Source organism: Tiliqua scincoides, chromosome 1 (assembly GCF_035046505.1).
Source record: "Tiliqua scincoides isolate rTilSci1 chromosome 1, rTilSci1.hap2, whole genome shotgun sequence".
NCBI classification, from domain to species: Eukaryota; Metazoa; Chordata; class Lepidosauria; order Squamata; family Scincidae; genus Tiliqua; species Tiliqua scincoides.
Genome location: NC_089821.1, coordinates 102,579,135 through 102,607,048, shown reverse-complemented (window position 1 = coordinate 102,607,048; position 27,914 = coordinate 102,579,135). Strand labels below are relative to the sequence as shown.

General features: G+C 43.6%; 1 protein-coding gene across 1 annotated transcript in view; it reads right to left on the bottom strand.

Moving 5' to 3' along the window:
• The window catches only part of LOC136657681 (sodium channel protein type 2 subunit alpha-like), a 78,952-nt gene extending 56,309 nt beyond the window's left edge, over window positions 1–22,643 (bottom strand). Inside the window, 9 exon segments of the mRNA XM_066634677.1 lie at window positions 239–380; window positions 1,681–1,744; window positions 4,868–5,140; window positions 6,066–6,248; window positions 6,251–6,348; window positions 6,822–6,950; window positions 9,059–9,148; window positions 12,803–12,921; window positions 22,374–22,643. Of these exon segments, the coding sequence (XP_066490774.1) occupies window positions 239–380; window positions 1,681–1,744; window positions 4,868–5,140; window positions 6,066–6,248; window positions 6,251–6,348; window positions 6,822–6,950; window positions 9,059–9,148; window positions 12,803–12,921; window positions 22,374–22,643 (1,368 nt within the window).
• Between the last annotated feature and the right edge of the window lie 5,271 nt (window positions 22,644–27,914).

The window sequence follows — 27,914 nt, the reverse complement described above, 5'->3', positions numbered from 1 at the left end:
GCGCCAGTCCAAGGTCTGGTCTGGATTGCACCCTAAATCAATTAAAAAAATATTTGATAATTGTGCATGGACTTGAACAAGTAACTATTGCTTCTGGAATCCAATGTTCTATCTGTGAAATGCAAGCAACACAGCCCATCTGTCTTTGTAACACTTGTCAATACTGACATGAAAAAGGTACTCTGTATCATCAACATCAGTATAACTGTGGCTACTCCTTGCTTTTAAAGACCCTCACCAGCTGGTAAAGATTTTCCCAGTAGTCCTGAGTCATCAGTCGAAAGAGTGACAAGAAGGCCCAGCTGAAGGTATCAAAACTTGTATAGCCATAGTTGGGGTTTCTACCAGCTTTTACACACATATATCCTTCTGGACATTGACTAGAAAAAAGAGAAAATAAGGCATTTTAAAAAAGATTGTCCTACTCAATCTTGTGTTGTTCTACAGGCTGATGCTTGAGCAAATGGACTATCAAGTTTCTCAGTTGCAACTGCACTCTGTGAATTAATTCAAGAACGGAAGTTGCAAAGGTCTACTACAGGGTCAAAATCTTTTCTCCTCTAACTCGGAAGAACTAATGCTTTGATGAAATCCTCAACATGCCAACATAAAGTGCTATCATATAAGCTTGCTGTGATTTAATCTAAGCCAAGCCTAGTAGGAGACCACAAGCAAGGGAGAAAATCTCTATCTCTCTCTTTCCCCCACCCCAGCCCATCTTAGAAACTCCAAGTTTAAAAAAAAAATGGTGAGATTGGGATGGGGGAAGATATGATTGTAGAACATGTTGTCCAGGGAATATATGTTAAATATAGCTCTTCACTCCACCCCTTACTTAATTTATCCCATAAATATATACGGTGACACTCAGAGCAGGTTTCTGCTGAATATTATATGTAATACGGCAAAAGTTGCATTACAGTACAACCTTATGCCTACTTAGAAGTAAGACCCATTGTGTTCAATGAGGCTAACTCTCAAGAAAGTGCGTAGAGGTTTATAGGCTGCAATCCTAGCTCCACTTTCCTGAGAGTAAGCCCCATTGAACAAAATAGGACTTACTTCTGAGTAGACCTGGTTAGGCTTGTACCCTTATTCAACTAACAGCCCAATCCTATAGGCTGTTTAAGTAGGTGGAATGCAAATTCCGCCATCTTAAATGCTGCAGTGCCACTATAAATGGAGTCCCACTCTAAGTATCGGAGCAGCGGGTGCAAAAGGCCAGCAGTTCCACCACTCGCCACCGATGGACCCCGTCAGTTCCAGGGCAGGTAAGGTGGTGATTGGGGTTGGTTCAGGAGAGGTTTGGGATGGAGAGGGGGAGGGCAGGTGTGATTTGGGGCCTGGATAGGATGGATTGCAGTTGCAGCAGGGTGCTATGCCCTTTTTTTCAGCCCAACATGCCTTGTTCCTCTCCATGGACTTATGCCAGCAAAAGAGCTGGTGTGGTTCTGAGGAGACTCATAGGCTATCTGGTGGCCTATTGGGAGGTAAGTATAAAAGTTTTTTACTTACTTCTTGCTGGCTATTTGGCCGCCCACCCACCCCCATAGCATACTCCATTGGCATGGCTGCACACTATGGACTGGTAGAGGATGGGATTCAGGCTGTTAGTTTAAATATAGCTGCTGTGCCCACTATCTATGCAAGACAATCAAATGCAATTAATCATTCTCTCACCCTGCATCTGAGCCATTGCCACACAGCAAAGCATCGTTTTGCCCTTCTAAGAAGTAAAAGTGACCTGTTCAGAAAGAGACATGGATAACTTTTAATTGTACTGAAAATCACCATTTAAAGAACAATAAACATGTATTATATTAACATTATTATTATTAACAGTATTTATATACTGCTTTTCAACTAAAAGTTCACAAAGTGGTTTACAGAGAAAAATCAAATAACTAAATGGCTCCCTGTCCCAAAAAGGCTCACAATCTAAAAAAATGCAAATGAATACCAGCAGACAGCCACTAGAACAGACAGTGCTTATAGCACCTTGAAGAGCTGTTAAACTACTGCAGTGTTTCTCAAGCTTTGTCCTCTGCTGTACCACTTCACATGGTTCACCTGTTCAATATATTCAAAGTACCACTGAAAGTAACTGGCAATGACATTGCCAGTTACTTCTGAATTGGGGGGCCAGATGTGACCCAACAAACATCAGTAAGAGCCTCAGGGTGGACAGGAGGGCTTTTTCAAACACGGAAAAGCATGATTTGGAGCTCTGCCTGCCAAGCTGAACCTCCTACCACTGTTTGTTTTGTCGCGACCCTGGTTTCACTACCAGGCAGCAGCTGTCCAGGGGTTCCATGAATACCACCAGTCACCACCTCAATTACCACTGACTGAGAAACACTGAACTACTGTAAACTGCTAAATATAACATAATGTGGAATAAGCATTCATGGAGCACAACTCTGTCAGATACTAGATGCAAGTCCAATTGAACTCAACAGGACTTACTTCTGAATGAGGCATAGAACTGCACTATCAGTTGTTCATCTGCTGATGCAAGCTCTGGTCCATAAAATATTAGGCCATGATAAAAGTTGTTAGCTTTTAACAGTGCCAAAACTGTCTTTTTCCATTTTTGCTACAAATAATGCGTACTTCTCTAGAATCTATCACTGCCTGAACACAGGGCAACCTAAACATGATCAGATAAAGGATGCAATTTATAAGCAAAATAAGCATGGTTCTTTTCTCAAAAGTGTTGATTTTCCAACTGTTTATACCAGTGATTCTCAGCTTTAGTACTAGAACCCACTTTTTAGAATGACAATCTGTCAGGATCCACTGAAAGTGATTTTTTAAACTGGAACCGATGTAATGGCCAGAAGTGACATCATCAAGCAGGAAATTTTTTAACATCCCCTCATACAACAATCAAGTAAGTGAATTAAAAATTTATAAGCTTAAAAAATTATTTAAAATAAAGAGGAACCCTCCTAACCCTCTCAAGCAGTTGCGGATCTGCTTTAAAAAAATTCCCCAAACATCCCAAAGGCTGCAATCCCAGTCACACTTACCCAGGAGTAAGCCCCATTGACTATCATTGTTAAAAGCATATACATAGTAGCCAATCGTATTGGCCTCTGCCTTTCCATTGGACCATTTCAGCGACGTGGAGAGGGGGGATTTGCTGCATGGGTAACAGCCTATCCTCCATACCTACTTTACCCAGGCTTTGCACACTAGAGAGGACACTCTGTTCCAGAACCACCATTCAGAGCATGACACCATAGTCTTCCGAGACTGAAGGATGCCAACAACCAAGTAGCCAATTAAAAGCACAGATTTGTAATACTTCCCCAAATCAAGTCACAAACCATGGCAGCGTCAAAACTAATATACTAAAAATAAAATACACAATGAATGGGGACCCACCTGAAATTGGTCTGTGACCCACCTAGTGGGTCCTGACCCACTGTTTGAGAAACACTGGTTTATACAATTAGAAAAGAGCAAAAAGAATGTCTGGTGTAAGGTGCTTCACGGCTTAGGTGTGATATTGCAGCTGCAAAAACAGTGTAGCGCAGAGTCTTGGCAGTCAATATACTGTTGTTAGCCAAGATAAAAATCACCATTGAATGTGAAATTTCATAAACTAGCAAAGAGCCGTACAAGAACACGAACAATTTCAGCACAAAACCACATAAGGATTTGCCACCTGTGTGGTCCAAGAATTAAAGTAGCAGGTGCCTAAAAGACTGGGAGCACAATTCATCAAAAGTTAGTTTTGATTGAGACTGCAGTCACACTGAACACAGTGGAATTTACGTCCAAGTAAACATGCTCAGAAATGCATTGCTGGAAGCAAGAGAACGGGATTCCACTAATTGAAGTCTAATTGACTTCAGTGGAATTTAGATGTGACTAACATTTACTAGATGTGCACTCTCTCTTGATGCAAATGCAGCTTCTTACTTAAAAGTTTATTTCACTTATATTACTCTTTTCTTCCATGGAACTCCAGGCAGCATGCATGGAGGTCCCAAGTGGTCTCCCATCCAAGCATTGTTCAAACTCAGCCCTGATTTAGACGCCTTCACCAAGGTTGCTGCATCATGCGCCACTGTGGTTTGCGCTTGCATGCAAACCAGGATTTGATTCTTCTTGGTTTTAGTTTCACTTGCATTTAAATGGTTACTCTCCCAGTTTAACTCTCTGAGGGCCCAATTCTATTGACCCTCAGTGCCAGCGCTGGGTGTCGTAAACGTGCCATAAGGCACGTCTGCGGCACCTGGACAGGAGGGGCTGCAGATGCTGAGCCTCAGCACCACATGGAGGGCCAGCTGGCACTCCTGCATCGCCAGCTGGCAGTGGGTAATTTCGGGGTGGAGGATGGCAAGGAGTGGGTGGAACAGGGCAGGAGGAGGGAGGGGTGGGGGAGGAACTGGCCTGGGAAGGGGGTGGAAACAGCAGAGCCCTATCCTCAGTGTTGGACTGCAAAGCCCGACACTGAGGTTCTCAAGTCTGCATCGGCAAAATAGCTGGCACAGACTTGAGAAGCCCCATTGCAGGGCCTGGGGCTTCCCCCGAGGAGACCTCCAGCAGCCCCAGCGGATGCAGCGGTAGCCATTTTGGTGCTGCTGCACCTGGCAGAGCCACCTCAGATAGCTTTAAGATAGGATCATCAAAACACACATTCTTGACTAGGGCTACTGAAGACAATATTTAAAGAGGCATTATGTCATGTTACTAGAAGAGCTGAAGTCAACAGCACTCATTCAAGAGCATTAAATTTGAGGACTGGTCTAGGCTGTATTGCATAATTTCCTTACACACTGACTGTCATCTGCCTTGTGATCAGCAAAACATTTTTTAAAAAAATATTTAAAAATAAAATATCACCAATCCTTACTGTCGTCACTGACGTATTCGTCCCAGTTGAATGTGGTCACAGTTGTATTAATAAATGTACCATTTTCCCCTATTGTGCTATTGAAGTAGGAAGTAATGTTTATTTCAAACGTTGAATTGTCTGGTGGCCAGAACAGGCATTTGTGCCTCAAGTTGCCCATGAACAGCTGCAACCCTATTAGTGCAAATACACTCAGACAAAACACTGTCAGGATCATGACATCTGAGAGCTTCTTCACAGACTGAATTAAGGCTCCCACAATGGTCTTCAGGCCTGCAAACAGAAAGGAAGATTCATTATGATGTCATAGAAAATGTCACGTGAATGTGCTTAATTCAGGTAAAATCTCATGCAGAATGACAACAAAATGAGTCTTATGCTTGTGACAAAGAATGGTTTCATGAAAAGCCTGAATTGCCTGTGAACATGAATGAGAAGCTGTTAAATTTATGCCAGTCTGAAACTGTGTATGAAAACAAAATACATATATATGTGTATAGAATCTGAAAAATATTTTGCCTACGCCAAAACGTGATTTGCTATCCATGCTATACATCAGCTCTATGTAGAAAATATCTTGCTTTCTTTTGCTGGTGTCTCTTGCCCAAACCATTATTGTGAAGTCTTTAAAGTAGTGTTTAGTGGAATAACATGGATATGTTTTATTTTTGATATTTTAGTGGTACTGCATTCGGTCTTACTGAGTAAATCAGGGGATGGTTTGGAGAAGATGGACATCTTTTAGAAAATCCTCATGCATGGCCCATGCTATCTTTCATGTTTGCATTTCTTTATGCATAATTTTTAAAAGTAAAAGAAAAACAGATTGCAAGTTTTAGTCTCAAGTGCCTGCAACAAATGGTAAAATTTGCATCAGTATGAAAGCCTTAATATATTGACCTTTAATTTAAAAGTGGGAAGCTTGATGTCATAAGATGCAAATCATAGAGCCAATTACTGCAAATGTCTCATGCAAGAATTTGTTAAACTCAAAGGCTGATTTGGTAAACCAAAAAAATCAAGCTCAAAGATTTAAAAAGCAAAGAATCACATCTTGCTGAAAACAAAAGGTTTTCGATTCCTGCTTTTTATTTTTGCTCACACTATGCAGCAAGCAACAAGGCTTATGCTTAAAAATGGGATTTCATCTTTAATAGAGTTTTAAGAAGTCAGCCTCCGTGTTTAACCTAGCTCTCACCTGGAATGACTGATATTGTTTTCAATGCTCGGAGAACTCTGAATGTTCTCAACGCTGAGACATTGCCCAGGTCCACAAACTCTGTCACATATCTGTAATAGGGGAGTTCACACACAAACACAATGACAGCACACAAAAAACAGTTGGAGATACAAGGGGCCTGGCACTTCATCATACCGCTCACTTCTTACCTGGGATTACAGAAATAGTTTTCAAAGCTCTCAATACTCTGAAAGTTCGAAGAGCTGAAACATTGCCTAGGTTTACAAATTCTGTTACATACCTGTAGAATTAAATCACAGTTATTCAGAATTGAGGCAGACTTTATCCTACTTATCTGGGTCTTACATCAAGACCTCATCCCCTTTTGCTGCAGTTCCCTTGCATATATTAGTAAGCCTTCCTACCTTCACATTAAATTTTAAGTGTCATTGAAGCAAGTCATACTGCTTTAAACACTGCTTTAATTTTTACAAAAAAACTTGAGAAGTGGCTTCCATTCTGGTAAATAAAAAGAGGACAAAATATGAAATAAGCTTATGTTAAGAATGTAAGCCAAAACTAGTTGCAATACCACTAGACGATACATCATTTTTGCTCTGCAGCTCAGCTAGTTCTTGGATATGAAAAATAATAAAAAGAAGTATCTTATAACAGGACAGTCTTCCTCCAACATGTCTCCCTGTCAAATAAAACTTCCATTTTTAGTTACTAATAAGCCCCATTAGAGATTGTAAAAAAAAAAAAATTACTTACGCAAATGTAATGACAGTGAAGTCTAGCCAGTTCCAAGGATCTCGAAGGAAAGTGAAATCTTCTAAACAGAAGCCCCTTGCAAGAATTTTTATTAGTGATTCAAAGGTATAAATTCCAGTGAATGTGTATCTGAGGAAAATATTAGTGGAACAGTTAACAGAAACAAATAAGAATTATTTTAACACACCATTCCCAGCAGTAGGGTTGCCAGATACAAAGGGGGACAGAGTGCCTGATCTTTCACAGAAGAGGGAATTTTGTGTCTCAACAGGGAAGATAGGTTTTTAAAGCTACACTTGCCAAAAATCTCTCTTCCATACAATGGTTAAAGGTATATACACCCTGTCCCCCTTTGTACCTGGTAACCATACCCAGCAGCAGACCAATAATTTTAAACAAAGAAAAAAACAAGGAATCCTGAAGTTGTAAATTAGATAGCAAAAATGGTTTCCTAGGAAAAGAGCCATGGATGTTCAGCCAGGAGCACAAGAAGCAAATGTGCATTGTGATACAGCCAGGCTATATAATATGCCCACCACAATCCTGTAGACTCCTTCACTAACTGGCAGGAAAATCTGGAGGGAATTGACAGCGCTGGTACCAAATTGCACTGGGCCATGGAACAAGTGTGCACAGCCCTCGTAAGGCATCTCTTCCCCTATCCTGTCCTCTCCATGCTTTCCCCAGAGCATCTATGGAAAGCAAATCAATCAGCTCGTGGGTGAGGGACTGATTGGCTGGGGGATTCTTTCATGTGAGATCGTCCTCCTTACCCCATTCTCCCAGCTGATCATGTTTGCTCTTCCTGGACCATCTAAATGTACGAGATCCATGGAGAATAACTCAACTGGTGACCGGGGAACAGGAGGAAGGGTCTCTGCACAGATCCTTCCTTCTCCTTGTTCCCCCAGCCAAGAGAAATCTAGAGACATACACACACTGTGACCCGAGGGGCCCAATCCTATCCCTGAAACGCACCACTGAATCGCCACATACACCAGCACAATGACAGCCCCAGCAGTGTAGAAGCCTGCCCATAGATGCTGGCACAGTGTAAGAAAAATGTTTGTGCCAATGTACACAGACTGGGAAACGATGTGAGACTTAGGACAGATTTGGGAGGGACGAGGAATCGTCAAAATTGCACCTCCTGCCATCACCGTGCCCTATGGCAACATAGGTGAAACTGGAACCCCACACTGCTTCTGTCAGGGTGCTCCAGATTTCAGCAATAATGACAGGAACCAGTGATAGACAGGAAGCCTTGTAAATCCTTCCCCCAAGAGCCCAATCCTGGCCAGGATTGGGCTGAATTTCTACTAGGTTGTTCCAAGGCTGACCTTGACAGAGGCTCTGACCCATGCTCCAGTAGGCCTGTCCTCTAAAGCCACCCTGATGATTGAAGTCAAACAAGGAGGACAACTGAAAGGAGGAAAAGCCACTGGCTGGCTTTGCTTGTCCATTGCTCATCTTCCTCTTAGCAGTTCATTTTCCCTACTTCTCTCCCTCCCAGCCCCTTAGCAGAATTAGCCACTACATGGAAAGAAAAGTGGAGATGAAATAATGAGCAAAGAAGGCCAGCTAGCTTCTCCTCCTCTTTCCTTGCATGTTTGATTTCAATTGCCTCCAGTTTTCTCAGCCTTTTAGTGAGAAGCCTTGAGAATATTCAACAAGCACAGCTGGGCTGCTTTCATTTGATAAGCACAAAATGACGACTGGTTCTCACTGACACATCTGCTTGATGTAACATTTAACACCTGATGTAACATATGAAGCTGCCATTCTCCTGGATATTACATTTAGAAATTAAGGTACCATTCCATATTCTGAAAGCCCAATAAATTGGGAAATAGCATGGAACAGAAAGACACAGAGAGAGAGACTGAAATTCTGAGCCCCTCAGTGGAACAACTTTGAAACTATCAATCCATAAGCTTGATCATATACAAGAATACAGAACGGTAGTTAGGTTACACTTAAAACATAATGTGTGAATCAGCTTGATAGCAATGCCTAAGATGTTTCAAGGGTGCACTTGAAAGCATGGAGTGTGAACAAGGAGTAGGGGCAACCTTGTATTATAAAATAAGTCTTGTCACCCAAGTTTGCAATTGTATAATGTATGAAAGACTCTAGCCATGTTAGACAGCATGTTAAGTTACTTGCCATCAGACAATGTTATAGACATGTCCACAGTATTCATTAAACATGCTGAGTGGTAATTAAATTTTACTTACTCTACATTCTTTGTCCAGTCTGGAGGGTTACTCATGGTCATAAATACACAGTTGGTCAAAATAGTGCACATAATAAGCATGCTGAATAATGTATGCTGTAGTTAAGGAACGTAAACTTGAGAACTTCAGAAGCGTCATTTGATCAACAATGCATTCTGCCTTATTTCTAGAACCATTCATCCCCTAAACAGCATGGATGGTCAGAGAACATCTCAGAACCTTCTTACATGTTGCTCCATAGTTAAAAGAGAGCAGACAGGCATTCAAATACAATTCATTTGGGGGAGGGGGGGACATACAAAAAGCCAAATTTATTTTTAGATTTTTTTAAGTGACTTGAGCTATGCTTGGTCAAGATCACATGATTAGGATTCAACTATAAGTTGACAAAGACATGAATGTTAATAACCAGTTATAAGTGCATATTGTTGCATGTTTCGGAAACTGATAGGCAACTAGTACCTCACAGTGATGTACTGAATCCCCAAGGGAAATGGGAGCGACTCAGCTGAAGCAGCACTAAACAGTATGGAGCTAAACCAACGCATTGTAAGTGATCATTTATAGCTACAGTTTTATATGAAACACATTCATTTATAATAATCCTGACTTACAGCCCAATCCTATCCCTCCCTCTTTCTGGTGTAGGCAAGTCAAAAAATGGGAGTACTGTATCCAGAGGGGGAACAGATTGAGATGTTTTGGAGAGGAAAGGGGATTTAAATCCCCTTACACCTCCATAAGCCTCCCGCTCTGCAATTAGTCTCCTCATTAGCTGGTACAAGTCTGAGAAGAGAAGGGGGTGGAAAGATTGCCCACACAGGGGATAGGAACTGGCATGTACCATCACTGCCAGATCCACCCCCTTCCACAGCCAATGTGGGAAGATGCAATCAAGACATGGGAGCATGACTCTGGGTTTATGACTGTGCATAATTTGTCTCCCTTGCCATCTTGACAGAAACAGTCTCTTCCATCCTTCAGATTAGCTATAACTCTCAGGTACATACCCATGCACAGTATACTGTTAGTTTACCTAGAGATGATAGGCAGCAAATGACCACATGATGGCACCATGCACATAAGAAATGTTTAGAACTACTTTATTTTAAGGCCATACATATTTTTAGGTTCTTATTTATTTCATTTTCATCCCATTCATTTCCAGGGAGCTCAGTACAAGGGGTTCCCAGGATTGAAACAGATCTACTTTGGCGATTGAAATACATGAGATGTCTTCAGCCTGTTTACTGGTATAAAGATTTTGATTGTTGTTTCAATCCTTAAGGGTAAAGACGCAGTTGGTATGTCTGCCAAGGAACATGAGTTCAAGGACCAAAAGCAGTGCGATGTCACTTCTGGTTACTTGGTGGGAAGTTAAGACAACCCTACTCAACCCCAACAATTAGAAGATCCTGGAATTTGGTCTCTATTGATATCCTTTTATTGGTATTGCCTTTATTGATATCCCTGTCCCTGCTTGCCTGTTCCATTCTCCACACAAGTACAACCCTCCAGAACTTTTATGACTGTAGCCAAAAAAGGAGGAAATGATGTTGTGGAGTCCATGGCTACATTCATTTTGTAGGTAACTCAAAATATTAACAATGTGAATTCATTTCTTGGATAACAAGCAAAATTTAGGGATTATATTTTTGTTGTCTATGTAATTGGCAAGCCAATACTTCCTATCATGGATATTTGCTGCTCGTTACCTTGCTTGCCCTGTTTTATGATGTCTGATAAAAAGTAAATCCATCTATTTGTAACATTTTTATGCCTCAAGAGCTTAGACTGCATTTTAATCTCACAACAATGCTGTGGGGTAGATCAGACTGAGAGAAACTGAGATTAATCGCTAAATAAGAATCAGAACGGGCATCTCGCACATCGAAATGTTTAGCCACCTCACCAATTAAACTTTGGGATTAAATTTTCCTCACCAAGAATCTGTATTCAGACTGCTCTCACATTTTTCATGACTCTGTGGATACTGCACACACATCTGAGCCTCATAACAATATGGGACAGCAAAACACCGAGTCCTTCTGAGTGATTCCTGTTGACTACCAGTTAAAGCAGGGGTGTCAAACATAAGGCCCGGGGGCTGGATGAGGCCTGCAGAAGCTCTTTATCCAGCCCTTGGGCTCTCCCAGCATCACGATCAGCTGCTTGCAGCTGCTCTCCCGTATCTCGAAAATGATCAAGATTTGCATATTTCCTCTTATGGCATTTGCAGCTAATGAGTTCCCAGGTGAGAAAAAAGTGTTTATTTCTGGTCCTCGTTCGTTGCACGGCCTCACTTCCTGCCCTCAGCAGGCCTCATGAATGCTATTTGGCCCACTGTATGAAATTAGTTTGGCACCCCTAAAGTGTGCTAAAAGTGTACAGGTTCAGAAGTATAGTTAATTCAAGTTTAGGGACAAAATCCTGCAGGGGCTCCCTCAAAATCATGTTCTGCCATACTTTGGAAAAACCCGTGTGGGTGCCAGCTACCCTTCATGGTGCCCAGGAACCCAAATGATCCAAATCCATGCCACCATGGTGTGGAGAAGGACTTTCACCCAGTTTGTAGTCAGGTTTTTGGCTGGGCAACCAGTGAAGAGGCTTACTGAGAGACAGTGGGAAATAGGCATCAGCTGTGGGCCACCCTCTTTATAACTCTATACACTGAAGCAGTGGTTCTCACACATTTAGCACCAGGATCCACTTTTTAGAATGAGAATCTGTCAGGACCCACCAGAAGTGAAGCCATGACTGAAAGTGACATCATCAAGCAGGAAAATTTTTAACTATCCTAGGCTGCAATCCTACCCACACTTACCCAGGACCAAGTTCCATTTACTATCATTGTTAAAAGAATATACATAGCAGCTTGTTAAAAGCACAGGTCTGTAACATTTCCCCAAATGCAGTCACATACTATAGTAGCATCAAGTCTAATATATTTAAAATAAAATATTGAAATGAATGGGGACCCACCTGAAGTGGGTTCGCAACCCACCATTTGAGAAACACTGCCCTAGAGTTAGTTAACAATTTCAATTTTAGGGGATGAAAGTCGTCTTTCCCTGAGGAGCCGGTGATGGCTATCTGACCGTCTCAGAATCCCATGGTAGCCAATTTGACATTGCGGGAGCCATGCGTGCCGGGCAGCTCAGGATTGGGCTATAATTTCACACAGGGCGCTGACCAGGTCTGATGGACCTCACAAACTGAGGGTGAGACACAACACTTCTCTGCAGCTGTACATTCTAGAAAAAGTCTTGGTAGGAGAAGGAAAGCTGTCTTTTGAGGAAGCTTGTCTACCATTACAGATAATTTAATTGAGGAACCCTGGCAAGTTTCTGAGTAACCAAAAAACTCCATAGAAAACCGTTTGAAAAGGACTGGAGTGGGGGAGTGAACCTGCAGTTAAAAAAAAAGTGAATGAAGAATGCAGGGACAGGAATTAGGGATGCAGATAAAGTAGACCAAAAAAAGGAAGAAGTGAGAGGGAAGACAAGGGACAAATAAGGCAACAGAAAAGAAAAACAGAAACTAGGTAGCACCTCATATGAAAATCCTGGAACAGGAGACAGGAGAAAGGAAGAAATGTACAGGAAAATGAATGCAGAAGATCAGAAGATAGGTGACACATATTTCATAGCCTCCATGGAAACAGAATGCCTGCAAATGATCAAAATATTGAAAACAGAATAGCGGCAGGCATTTCATTCACTGTGAACCACTTAAAAAGGATATGAATGTACCAAAATTTTAATAGCTATTTTTCTAAGAGGGTTGAAAGGAGTTAACATGTACACGGCAGAAGTGGCACTGAAACGGAAGATCGCCTTCCCTTTGTTCAATACTATAAATGTCTGGAAGAAAAAGGAACACAACATGGGGAAAAAATGGGATTCAGAGCATTTAACATTGACCTGTACATCACTCAACATGGATCTGGTTACATTTGTTAACATACACATAAAAAAGTAATGTACACGTAAGAACAGAGCCTACCCAGTTTAGCCTTGTTCACCTAACATAGTAATGTGATTTCCAGAGAGCTACTTATCCAGTTAGGTCCTGGGTCTGGGCCCAGTCTCACGGCTTCCATCAGCAACTAGCAAGAAGAAAACAACTGGCTCAGAAATAATAACATATCCACACTCATATACAGGGAGCAACCTAAGCAACATACAGATTTGCACAAAGCACTTCCCAGCCAGTAGCAAGATCCTGGATGGGCAGGAAAGGCAGTTCTGTTTCCTTGCAGAGCTGTGAATGCAAACCAGCTCCTTGCCAAGATGGAATAAGAAGTAGGAGCAGATAACAGCTTAACTGTTTATTCCTATCCCCTACCATTACCAACAATGCAGCCACACTGACAGAGCATGTGCTTGTGCTGTATCCAGTAGTGGAGGGGCAATCAGGAGGCCTGCCAGAGGCAAGTCAAGTATTTTCTACTGTATAGGCCACCTGCTGGCCTATGGGTCTCCTTGGACCTATGTCAGCTATATAGGTCTGAGGAGGGAAAAGGGGTGGGGTGCGTTCCAAAAGAGGGGTCAGGATCCTGGTGCACGCTGGTGCTGCTGAGATTCACCTCCTCCCTCCCCCTCCCCAACTTCCCCTGCCATTCCTCTCTCTGATCATAACACACCCTTGCCTCCAACTTACCGGCAACGACAGAGCCTCTGGCGCACAGTGCCTCTTGCCATTTGTGGCAGTGGCTCAAAAGTATGCGGCAGTAGCCCTGCTTTCATGCCACCATAAAGGGCCTTGCACTGCCAGAACACGTTCCAGTGGCGCAAGGCCCTGAAAGGATTGTCCAAACCCATTGATGGCCCAATCCTATCCTGGTGTTACAATGGCAGTTTTAAAATCAGCCACCGTTGAGTCCCAAGCCAATGGTGTGAGAAACACTCCATTATTCGGTGGGCACAGCCACTGGCACAAATCCCAGAGGCCATGCGCAAGCAACAACAGCCCACTGAATCGCTGCCATCATCTTCCAACAGATAGGTCAGTAGTGGGGGGGGGTAGAGGGAAGAGTACGGGCAGACTGGGGCTGCCTGGTCATCCTTCCCAGTACGCAGCATACACTGTGCAATCTCTCAGTGGCACTGCATGCCTTCAGCTGGCTAGATATGGGACTGGGCTCTGAAATGAATGAGTTTAAGTGCTCCTGATTCCGCCCAGCATTACAGCATTTGTGTTGCTTTCTGCCAAGTAATGAGATGTAGGTTAAAGCTTTCATTCCTAGGAGGACATGGCTCTAGCCTGGATTACACATGTGAACAACTTACACATGGTCTCTTCTGACTACACTCAGGTGCAAGAGTCATGTGCAGGAAAATGCTATGCTAACTGGTGCTCTATAAGTATATAGAGTAACAGCATAAGTATACAGTATAGTATAAGTAACAGTATCTGCTGCTGTTGTATGATCACAATGACACTTTTGGGAAATAGCTGAGAAAATGTATCTGTGGAGGGACTGTTCACACAACACACTTTTCCAGGTACTCATAATCAGATAGGAGAGATCATGTGGAAGTCATTCATCTGTATGAACTGGCCCTAGAAATAATACAGGTGGCCAGTTGATGAGGTAACTGATATAGTGAAGCCTCAATGGAGTAACTGTTTTTGCTCTGTGCACACAAGCCCACACGTGCAGTGTGCAAGTGATTGACCATTTGAATGCTCTGATGAGCAGATATCAAAAGTTTTCCTGGACATGGTAACTCCCAAGCTTGTTGTGTGTCTACTGGATTTCAATGATCAGTCTTCACCCTGTGGTGGCTTCGGTATACACCAGACACTGTCAGACTGGGCCCCTGAATATTCTCTCATTTTGCAGATTAGGAGAAGTACTTTTCATATTAACCATTAGGCTCAACCATGTGGTAGGCAAACTGAACCCTTACTGTGGAATTCTGTGGAAATATAGTCGGCCTTCATCTTACAAGCAGTTGACTTGCACAAATTCAACCACATGCACTCAGCTAACAATTTAAAAGACAGAGAAAAACATAGGTTTAAATTGTGCAGGCAATTCTGGCTCCCCATTCCAACTTAGGAAATATATGCCTGAGAGTAAGCGGGAGATTGGAGAATTAAGCTGCTGATCCCTCTGTTGGTCTCAGTTCCCACTTGCACCTTGTAATTTTTAAAGAGGCAGTATGTATTTTCCAGATGTAAAGGATTTTTCAAGGTAATTTTAAGTATATGTGATTTTGGTTTTATACTCCAGAAGGCAAACCCTCACTTAAAACAAGAGGCGACTGTACTTCTTTATGAACAGTATCGTGCTCCTTGTATTGGACTTCTTTAAGGGCCCAATCCTATCCAACATTCCAGCACCAGTGCAACCGCAATGCAGCCCTGAGGTAAGGGAACAAATGTTCCCATACCTTGAGTAGGCCTCTGTGACTGCCTCCCCACCACAGGATACAGTGCACGCCTCATTGGCACAGCTGCACCAGCTCTGGAAAATTGGATAGGACTAGGCCCTAAATCCAGAGCACATAATTTGTTCTGACTTTTATCACATCGCAAGGGAAACTGCAGCCATGTTCCCCCTTAAAACAAATGTTAAATGTTGCTGGCCTACAGTATGGAATGGTCAAGCTGTGTAGGTTCAGGGATGCTCAACTGGATAATAAGAGTGGGACTGTTTTTTGCTTTACCTCTTGAACATCAAACTGTCAAGCAGTAAGGAGAATTCTATCACACATTTTCACTTGCCCATGCATTTGCCACTTGCATATCTGTTGCATAAACATACCTAGAGAGCTACTTGCCTGTATTGCCCTGCCAAGTTGCGTGGAAAATGTTCTGATTTCTTGGCTTCTCCAAATTTCCGATCACGTGTGAAAATGTAGTGCAACTATCCCCAGAGCTCTGCAGGACAATGCTGACAACCAGCTGACCAAGTTGTTCCATGCATTCTGTGTTAACTGGGTCATGGAAGCTTGTACTTAAATGCACCGGCCTGGTGGCTGCCAGCCATGACCTGGGAGGCAATGTGTGAGTGAATTTTGAGACATCACACAAGACCTGAGTATATTGGCTCTGTCTGTCTTTGTGGTTGCCTATATGAAAGCTGTCTTTTCCAATGGAATTGGTCTGAGTATAGCTTGAAGAGTGTGATATTTGGTTAAAACAGTCATCTGAAAACCTATAATAAATATGGCTCACTTTTAGATAGGGTTATCAGATACAAACTGGGACAGAGTGCCTAACCCTTAAACCACTGTATAGAAGAGGGAATTTTGGCAGGTGCAGTTTCTTAAACCCTTCCATGTCAAGCTGAACCTTCCAAAATTCCCTCTTCTATACAATGGTTAAAAGTACTCTGCCTACTTTGTATCTGGTAACCCTACTTAGAGCCCCTCATTACTTCACTGAGCAAGGCAGGCCTTCTTGCAAATGCCTGCATGAAAGATGAGAACTAAAACACCCCAGCAACATTAGGCAGCCACCCAGCCCACAGTTCTATGAGCACAAGTCCCACATCCCACCCACTGAATTTAAGGCAGAGTTGTATGAACTTCATTAATAAAGCTAGTGCATAGCATACTTTATGTGTCTCAAGCTACATATAAAACCTTGCCCTCCTTAACATTACTAATGGACTCTGCCTATATTTTGAACATGAAATAGAGGAAATTGATTGGTAAATAAAGTCTCTCACATCTCCCAAGATACTCACTTTCAATATATTAATTGCTACATTCAAATAGGACTACTTTAGAAATGATTTGTGACAACTGCTCAGGGACAAAGTACCTCACAAACGCAAGTCCTGAGTAATGTTTTTAACTCATTTCTCCTAAGAAGTGCCGGGATATTTGTCTTTGACTTACAAGAGAGCGACTGCTTCAGTGACTACAGCGGCTGTTTTCTTTTATGCCTGTAAAAAATTACAAATTATATTTTTCTGCCAAATTTTCACAGATGCTAATAGATTTCCTACTCCCTCTTTTCTATGAATTGCTGACACTTTCACCTCAACATTTAGCCATCAGTGGCAACCAAATGACCGTTTACCTTTTATTCAACATACTCTAACGGTAGCTCCCTCGAATTTTTGTTCATTTTGCCTCCTCATTTAGAAACAGGGAACCTCAGCCAAACCTTTAAATAAAATTCTCAACCCTGAAGGCCTGCTGTTTTACTCCAGCCACTAGTGTGTCTCTGACTCCGTAAAACATCCTTCTGCTCCTGGATGGCTATATCTGGGCCAGAACTATGGCTGCCTCTCTCAGAGTGAGGCAAAGGGAGTTCCTTTCTCTTTTATTATGGAGACAGCCATGATGTGAACATAGTGCTCACTAGCTGCAACAGGGACCAGCCAGTCTGCTAGCAGCACTGTACATCCCAGAAGAGGCATAAGGCAAGCAAGCCGACTTCACTCAGCATTCACTAACACAGGAGGACAATAGTAAAGGAAAGAATGCTACACCTTGTATACAGGACTCACAATGGTTCATTATTCTGCTCTCTGAATTCTTAGAAGCATATGCCTCTCTTGCTACAGTACCACATATGTGCTGGCTTTTAAATCCTCTGCTCAGCCTCACTCCCAGGAATCTGCACAGAACAAGATGTTATAATGAAGCTGTTATTCTGATCTTCACTGAGCACTGTATTTCTGCACTGCATTTTCACAGTGTCTTTCCCTCCTGCACTCTGCAAAGCAGCAAGCACTTCATGCGGTGAGCCTCATCCACTTTCTATCTTTACAGAAAGGTTTATAGAAGAAAGCGTTTGGGCATGATGGACACCTGAAATGCCAAGTGGCAGCTCTGGAGATCTAGCCTGACAATCTTTCTCTAGCAACAACTCAGAAAAGTGGGAATTCATTTTATAGAACCATCTCTATTATGCAAAAAGAAGGCCCTGAACAGTTGACTAGGATAGCTGTTGTCCCTTGCTTAGTGCCAGTTTTGCAGATAGCTTAACAAGTTAGCCTTTTAAAGCACTTGTTCTCAAAGGGCTATTTTCTTTCCATAGAGGAGACACATGGCCCAGTTGAGACACAGCTTTATAATGAATGAGTCTAAATAAACCATGGGCTTGCAGCCTCCCCACCTCCCACACCCAAGGGGAACAGATTGAAAGCTTCTGCTTTTACTTTGGGGTCTACAGGTCCCCATTACATGCAATCTCAGAGAAGTGGCATTTATTGTAAACTAACTGTATTTAGAACAAATCATGATCAAATCATGGTTTGACAGCCTGACGTATTCCAACCGCAAAGCAAAGCTATATAACTTCACTCAGACATAGTTGTTGGCATCCTTCAGTCTCGGAAGACTATGGTATCGCGCTCTGAATAGTGTTCTGGAGCAGAGTGTCCTCTCCAGTGCGTGAAGCCTGGGTAAAGTAGATATGGAGGATAGACTGTTTCCCAGGCAGCAAATCCCCCCTCTCCACGTCGCTGAAAAGGTCCAATGGAAAGGCAGAGGCCAATACAGTTGGTTCCAGCGGCATTGCAGGAGTTGCCAGAACATGACTGTGTTCAGCCATGAACTGCCTCAGGGACTCCGGCTCTGGATTTTGCCTCGAGGTTGACTCCTGAAGCCTTTTCCATAACTGGATGTAGCCACAAGGCAGTGGAGGTTTGGGGTCAGAGTTTTCCTTCTCTCAGATGAGCTGCCTTCCCAGGCTAACAAGTCCCATCTACCCAGTGGCTGTTTAGTCGCCTCTTATGACAAGTACAGCCAAACTGAGGGCCTATTCTTATCCCCAGCCCCCAGGGAACACTCAGACATATGTCCCGCTATGTTCAGGGAGGCTTACTCCCAGATAAGTGTGTACAGGATTGCAGCACAACTGCATTTTGATTCAAAGTGAAAGCAGAAGCTTTTGCTATCCTCTTGTTTGCATGATTACAAGAGAGGGGGATGAGCCTGCAAATCTCTCAGGTTTACTCACATAATGCTAAATCATAATTTAGTTTGCACTGGGCCATAAGTTAATGTTTCACAAACTCCTACAAGGGAGTTGGGAGCACTGTAAATTGTTGCAGGGGAGGCAGCAATGCGATCCCCAGGATCACGCTGCTGTTGGGAGGGGAGAGGGATTTTCTACTTATCTGCAGTCAGTGCTGCAGTCCTGGGGTGTGTGGAAGTTCAGGGAGCCCTCCACAGGGCTCTCCATGCCTGCAAAAGTGTAAAAAAAAAAAAAAAAAAAGCTGGACACTTCCAGTTTCATTGTGAAAACTAGAAATGCCCTTTTTTCTTATTTTACAATTCTGCAAGCATGGAGAGTCCTGTGGAGGACTCCCTATATCTCCACACTCCTCAGGACTGCAACACTGGCTACAGTTAAGTAAAAAACCTCCCTCTCCTAAGCAGCATGATCCTGGGGATTGAGTTGCTGCCTTCCCCCCTCCCCACCCCTTAAAGGGACATTGGCCAGTGTTTGTCAGGCTGGTGGGTCGTGACTCACCCGTTTGGGAACCACTGACATAAGGTGTTCATTTCTTATATACCATGAATGACCAAGTTCACTGCTGTAAGTGACTCGCAATTAACCTTTAAAGGACAAATTCATAGAATATCAGTCTATCAGCAGCTATTACCCATGATAACTCAATGGAATTGCCAGGTGTAGAGGCAATACACCTCTGAATGTCAGGTATGAAGGACTAGCAGTATGGAATGGTTATGACCCTAATGCCCTGCTTGTGAGCTCTCAGAAAGGTAACTCATTGGTCACTTACAGAGAGAAAAGATTGGCCTAGATCCATCTTGGTCTGATCCAGCAAGGCAATTCTAATGTTCTTCCTGTTTCATTTATGAGTTGATTTTTCTCACATACTTCATAGAATTTCTCTAAAAGATTGCTTTCTGTTTAGTTGTCTTGTCAATGGGGACTGGCTTAGGCATAGCCTTCAAAATGGGAGGATCTGGACCAACAGAAGAATTCATGGTCATCTGTGCAGTTGCCCATGTATTGCTTTGCAGAGGAAAGGGAAAATGTCAGCTCTTCTTTCTAATGAAATGGTACATTTCTGTCTAATCAAATTAATAACATTACCAGCTGAGATTAAGATTCTCACAGATGACTTTCCTGTTGATTTATGGAAATAGATGAGGAGGTGGGTGTGAACCTAATCTGTTTTTGACCTGCAAACAACCCTTTGTGGTCCTTAGTCAGACCATCCTATTCAGAATAAGTAATCTGAATGACATGATCTTCAGGAATTAACCATCCATCATCACAATTAGCAGTCTCCAATGTTTACAGCACTGCAACTAACATCGTCTGATGTGTTGCTCCTGGTGGTACTGGGGGAGGTCCAAGTGGCATCCAGGTTGTGGTGGGCTGGAAAAAAAAGCTACTTGCTGTTTTCAGAGGCAAACCAGAAATTGCCTTCTGAAAACTGGAAGTGTCCTTCAGAGACTTCTGCAGGCCATTCTGAGGTCCACAGAGGCCTATACAGTTGGTTGCTAGGCCAGCGCAACCTGGAAAAAATTTGGGGTCTTCCCATGCCTCTGGAATGGCTCCAATTTGGATCCAAATGGAGGCAAAGGCAGGTGGGAGGGCCCAGGTCACAACCCACTTGGAATGGGCTTGGAACCCACCAGTGGGTAGTGAGCCACACTTTGGGAAACCCTGATCTAGATGAAGTCTTGGTGTATCTTCAGACTACATTGGAGGAAGATGCACAGTGCTACCCTTCTATATTTTGGAACTAAAGTGAAAAGCAAAAGTGAGGTCAGTCTACTATGATCACAGAGTGTTTTAAAATGACACCCAGGAACCCTGACTTAAGGTGGAGATGTGGCTTCCTGAAAAACAACATCATGTTGTTTCATGGCAAGACCAGCCTAGTTATTCTGACACTACACTTCTATAGCAACCGGGTCAAGGTTAGAAATCAGAGTTTATAACGTTGCTTCTTTAAAAAAGAAAAGAAAATGAGCCCAAAGGGCAGTTTGCTAAACACATTTTATAACAATGACATTTAAGGTGAAGATTTGTTGCTGGTAATCTAGTTGATGAAAACTGTGAGGCCTCCCTGTGGGGGAGGGCCCACCCAGCCTTTCTGAGGGGGACCCCCTTATGGAGGCCTCACACTATTTCCCCACAAGAAGGGGAGACTATGTCACCCAGTTCCCCTTCTGTGGGTTGGCAGCATTCGGTAGTCAGGAGCAGGGGCTGGTAGCAGCAGATCCTCCTGCCTGCTCTTCTGACTCCCAACTGCCTTGTCATCCCTGGCCTCCAGGTTTATGTAGGGCAGACCCCTCCCCTTTGGCCCCTCCCCTTCCCTCACAGGGATGGTATAAAAAGGGCGTGTCTCTGGGCCTGCCCTCCCCTGGGCTTACCACAACTCCTCCCTTTCCTCTCTCTGTTTCCCTCCCACTTCCTCTCACCTGGAGCTGCCAGGGTTGTTCCCGAGAGGGCTGGGAAGGCTGCTGCCTCTGCTCTGGTCCAGAAGCCTCCTCCCTGGGTAAGCTGGGGACTTGGGGGAGGAGGGGAACCCCAACAAAAACCTTTGACATATTGTAGCTTTTTTTGTATTTGATACAAATAAAGTTGTACTAGCAATGAAATAACAATAAAGATGATAAAAATAAAATGTTTATTAATTTTTCAACCATTCCCCCAGGTTTAAAATAATGTAAGCAACAATGACCAGAGCATATCAAAACAAGATTCTTAGATAACATGGAAACCAGAGGTGGCTGGGGAAGACCTTGTAAACACTGACATTCCCTCATATAGCACTTATTCATGAGCATCCCTGGTGAACTGGGGAAGTCAACTGAGAAAACACACAATGATCATTGCTGTGTATGGAACAGGGCCTCTGAGAGGAATTTTATCAGGGGGTACAAAGTTTCTTTGGGCCCCTTTGCGAAAGGGGAGGGGTGAAAGAGGGTGGTGATGGGTGAGCAGAATAGGGGTAGGGAGGGATGAAACAGCATGGGGGAGAGTAGAGACAGGTGGAAAAGTCTTTAGAGCCCAGGTCTACCAACCCATGTGGCATCAGTAGTGTTCCCAGCACCCCCAGTCATGGTAGTGTCCCTAGCATTCCATGTGGGCAACAAGTCTGAGTAGATAGGAAAATGTAAGATCTCAGGAAATTTCTGGGCCCCCTCCTTTGGCTCCTGGGCCTCCCTTTTGACCCTGGGCCCGGGTACAAATTACCCTCTTTAACCCCCTCTTCTAGGCCCTGGTACGGAATACTGAGAGATTACACAGTTGTGCTTCAAGGTACTGGCAAAAGGGTACTCCACTGAGAGGTCTGCAGGATTTCAGTCCTACCATATTTCATTAGAAACATGTTAAAGCCACAGCCAACACTCACTTTTCTGTTAAGGTAGTATGGGTCCAGATCCTCCAAGGGTTCCGACACCATTCCTGGAGGTATATCTCCATAAATAAAGGGCAGTGATTTGCCAGCCTCCAAGTCACTATTGGGTTTTGGTTTATTTTCATCGTCGTCGAGGTCTTTGCGTTCCTGCTTGGACTTTGTCGCTTTTTCCTCAGCGATACGTTGTTCAATAGCTGCCAGTGACTCTCTTGTGAAAAAGTGGAAGCTGTCAGGTCCTGGTGGTACCAGCACTGATTGTGCCATCTTTTCATCCTGCTCTTCTTAATTACTGTTGTGTCCCATGCATAAAAAAGTGCTAAGATGCAAAAAAAACAAAAGAAAAAAAACATTATTATTATTTAATTTTATTTACGATTTATTAATTTTATTATTTAATTGTGCATGGCATGGTATAGTCATTTAACCCATTTCTGCCCAGCCCACAGGTGGACACGTTTGATCCCTGTTGCGTATATGCAACTTGGGGCAGAAATGGCTTAAACAAAAGGCAAGTTCCTGTCTTGAGGATCTGACAATCAAGATTTATAGTGCAATCCTATTCATGCCTACTCAGAAATAAACGCCACTTGGGCTCCAACCCTATACACACTTTCTTGAGAGTAAGCCCTATTAAATGGGGTTACTTATGAGTAGACATGCATAGGATTGTGCTGGAAGTGGGCCTTACTGTCTGGTAAGCATGTGTAGGCTTGCTGTTTGGGTAAATGAAGGATGCATGTGCATATGTGTGGGAATAAACAAACAAAGGGCTTAACTGAGGACAATTCTATCCACACTTCCCTGGGAGTAAGCCCCATTGAATTCAGTGAGTCTTATTCCTGAGTAGTTATAAGATTGTGCTGTGAGCCACAATTTGAGCAGAGCTTCAGAAACTGTTGTGAACATTAAAGAGCTGTGAACTTGCAAAATTCAAATTGGAAGAAGAGTATCTCTGAGCATGTGCAAATAACCACAGCCAGATCATTCACTGTTTGAAAGAGAGGGTATTGCTTCTAGATCAGAGAGCACTGCTTCCATTCCAGGCAGCACATCTGGTTGCTTTAATAGAATCATAGAATACGAAGGTTCATCTAGAGGTCATCTAGTCCAACCCCCTGCCTTAGGCAGGAAATCCTTAGAGCATCTCCAACAGGTGCTTGTGGAGCCTCTGCTTGAATATCTCCAGTGAGGGAGAGTCCACCACCTCTCTCAGCAATCTGTTCCACTGCTGAACTGCCCTGACCATCAGGATTTTTTCCTGATGTCTAATCGAAATCTTCTCTCTTGCAGTTTGAACCCATTGGTTCTAGTTCTAATAACAAACCTGTATTAATTAACCAATTCTATGCATATCTACTCCAAAGAAAGACATGTTCTAGTCAATGGGGCTTACCCCTAGGAAAGTGTGGATAGGATTGTAACCTTTGTGTATTAGAAAAGGTGTACTGTATAAGCAGTAGCCTTTAACTATGGTCATCTGAGGCAAATAGTTCTTAATTCTGGTCCTATATAAGAAGTTTCCTATAATAAGCTCAGATGACAAGAGGGGAGCTGTATATAAGAAGAAAGCTTGTATTCAGGTCAAAGAATTGTTGTGACCATTCCAGTCTGACCATGGCCATTACTCTAACATCAACAGATATTTTGGAACTTCTGGTTTGCCAGTGTGCTGAGTTGTCAATTAATTAAGGGGTGTATTAAAAGAAATGTTTATATATTATTGGAATCAGGAGCTAAGGGAATTAGCCTAACTGCCTGCCATTTCCACTACCACTATCACTACTACCACCAAAAGAAGCCTCATTAGCAGAGTGGGCTGGAGGCCATTACTGTCACAGAAAAGATTCAGTGGTGGTGTGGTACTCCTTCTGTGGAGACAGCAACATGGAATGATGGGATCTGCAAACAGAAGTTTGCTTCCTGACAAGCAGGTAGCTGGCTTTGCCCCTTGAATCCAGCCAGGTGTCCTGACTGGGTGCCTTTCATGATGACACAAACCTTTTCATAAGAACATCTCAGCTGGATCAGGCCATAGGCCCATCAAGTCCAGCTTCCTGTACCTCACAGCAGCCCACCAGATGCCGCAGGGAGCACACAGAGACCTGCATCCCAGTGCCCTCCCTTGCATTCTGAGGTAGACAGAATGATTTCTTGAATCAGGGCTCTGATTGCCAAACAAAGCACAACCCTGATTGTGTGGTTGCCCTATCACTATGCACAAAGCCCATGACTGTCAAATGCATGCATTTGTTGTTTATTCCAAAATCCAGAAGGGAACCATTTCCAATGGTGGACTCTGAAACAGATAAACCATCCAAGGCCAAAGATGCTTCCAGAGGTAGTGTGATTTTTGCCACATCACCTTGATTTACAATTATTATTTTGCAAAAAGAGGCTGCAAGCACCCAAACAGCCCCCCTCCCACCCTGAATCAAGCAGCCGCATTATCCGAACAATTAAATAGTAACAGCAACAGAAGATTAAGAGCTTGAGCGCCAGATGATGGATGAGAATAGCAATTATAAAGGGAAGAGGGCATGCATATTCTGATTGCATCCTGAAAAGTCTCCCCCCCCCCTTTGTATCCACAGGAAGGGACCCTCAGCTTCATATAGGGGTGGAAAAGAGCTGCAGTCAGAGCCCAATCCTATGCATGTCTACTCAGAAGTAAGTCCCATGAGAGTCAATGGGGCTTACTCTCAGGAAAGTGTGGCTAGGATTGTAGCCTCTCCCCCCATCCCCCGCATGCAACTCTTGCAGGTGCACGTCTGGGAAGGATGCTCCGCCACCGCAGCCCAGTGCACCTGCCGCCTCCCATCCGGCCATGGAGGTTTCTCTGGGCAAAGACTGCTTGCTGCAGACAAACCAGACGCAGTTCATCGGTGCGGCAGCGCAAGGGTTAACGAGGACCAGAAGAGTGGATGCCGCGGTAGACCCTCCCCGATAGAACAGCGATGACTGATTACAGAGAGAGAGAGATGCTTTTGATCAAGGCTGGAGATCCAGAAGAGGTGCATTTACCCGAATCCAGTAGTCCACTTAGGTGGGCTGGAAATGATCTATCTTGAAGGCTGCAGCAAAAATACCATCATCCTTTTGTTCCCCCCCTTCTTCTGGGGTGAGACGGGTGGGTGTCGCTTCTTTTTTTATGATGGTGATTTAAAAAAAAAAAAAGGGCAAAAATTCTCCTGCAACAGACCACACCTAATTTCCTGCGAAAAGATCCTTCTGGTGACTGAAGGAGAAACCAGCATTTCCTGTGCAAAAGGGGGGATTTCTCTGCCATCACACCCAGCGCCACGAGATGGCACTAGCAGGAGGCGCCCAGTGTGCTTGTAGAAGGGTTTGGAGGCTCCCTAGGCTTTGGTGCTGAAAGCCTCCAGGCGCTGGCTTTGCAAGCCAGGATTGCCAGGGGGGAGGGCGGAATGCTCCCGCCCCCAGGAGCTCCTGAACATTGTGGCATGGGGATCTGTGAAGCAAGAGAGGACTGGCACAGCAGGAATCAAAGGGGTGGGGTGGAAGTGATGCTGACTGGTAAAGACTGGAGACCTGGGTTCAGGGTGATCAGATCCAATGGAGGACAGAGTGCCTGTACCTTTAACCATTGTGTAAAAGAGCAAATTTGGGCAGGTGCAGCTTCTTAAACCCTTCCATGTGGAGCGGCACTGAAGCTCAACATGGAAGGGTTTAAAAAGCTGTGCCTGCCCAAATTCCCTTTTCAATGCAATGGTTAAAGATTCTGTCCTCCATTGTATCAGGTCACCCTGAACCCAGGTTTCCAGTCTCTGCCAGTCAGCATCACTTCCACTCCGCCCCTTTGATTCAACTCCGCCTGGGTTGTTTCCTTGCAAAATTGAATGGGCCTCTCTGCAGAAACAGTCACCGTTGGCTTGCAGTATAGGAAGCACACCGGTTCAAACAGTGTACAGTTTAATGTGTAGAAAGTGCGTGTTGAGATTTTCCCTTCCTTCTATAACATGGGAACTTAGAACCCAATCCTATGCATGTCTACTCAGAAGTAAGTGCTAGTATGGTCAAGGGGGCTTACACCTGGGTAAGTGTAGCTAGGATTGCAGCCTTGGAATCAAAGTAATGAAATGGATTAATACTACTACTAGATCCCCCCCTCCCCTTCTGGGGAACTAATGTATTGAATTTTATGCTAGAAGGTGTGGTGGTGTTTTTTTGTTTAGATGAGGGCTGTAAAAAAGAGATTGGTGGTGTTTGGCTGTTATGCTGAAGTAGAACCTCCATAGACAAAAGCAGTATGACAGAAGACAAATAACCAGGAGCACTGCCTCCATGCCCTGTTAGTGGGCTTCCTGGAAGCATCTGGTTGGCCCCTTTGTGAACTATGATGCTGAACTAGATCGATATTCAGTCTGATTCATCAGGGCTCTTCTTCTGTTCTTAAATGACAAAGAATCTTAGCAGGTGCAAAGTATTTTAACTGTACTGTACATTAGATCTAATTTAGCCTGCATTTAACTCAGAATGAGAGCTCCAGTGAGTAATGCAGTCAGACTATGCAAGCCTGTCTCTGAAGATGCTTGGTTTTCCTCTCATTTATCTTTTTCCTTCCTAACCTCTGCCTGGTTTTTTTCTTTTTCTTTTTTAATTGGGGCATTGTAAGCTGCTGAAGAAATTGTTGTGTTGGGGGGCTTGGTTAAGGGCTTTTAAATATATATTGCATACTAAATGATAGTCTAAAGTAAGGATGGGACAACAAAGTATGATGTGTGTATGTTCCATTTTTCTGTTCAGTTCTTTCCAATTTCCCCCTAGTCCTGTTAATTTGGCCACACCTTCTTAGCCTTAAAATGAAGCACTAATTTCAGGTAGCCTATTCAAGAGAAGGCAATATTTTACTGTCTCCCAACCTCTGTCCCTTCATGTTGTGAAAAATTTGGTTCCATTTAGAGTAGAAAGTTACCCTGTTAACTTTCTGCATAGGGGAGTGCGTGGAAGCTCAGGTTAGTACTGTATACGTTACTTTTGATTTGGCCCCACCACTGCAACTGTATACACTATGCAGGGGCTGGATAGAGCATAGAGAGACACTCTTTTTCCTTTCACATAACACCAGAACCAGGGGGCATCCACTAAAGTTGAGTGTTGGGAGAGTTAGGACAGACAAAATAAAATATTTATTTACCCAGCATGTAATTAGTCTGTGGAACTCCTTGCCACAGGAAGTAGTGATGGCATCTTGCCTAGATGCCTTTAAGAGCGGATTGGACAAATTTGTGGAGGAAAAGTTGATCACGGATTGCAAGTCATGGTAGGTATGTGCAAGGTAGAGGTAGGCTGCCTCTGATTGCCAGATGCAGGGGAGGGCACCAGGGCGCAGGTTATGTCTGTTGTCTTGTGTGCTCCCTGGGGCATTTGGTGGGCCACTGTGAGATACAGGAATCTGGACTAGATGGGCCTTTGGCCTGATCCAGCAGTGCTGTTCTTGTGTTCTTACTACCAGCAAACTTCTGGGTTTTTGTGCAATTGGAAAGCAGTGTGTCTCTGGTTGGCTCTAGGGGACTT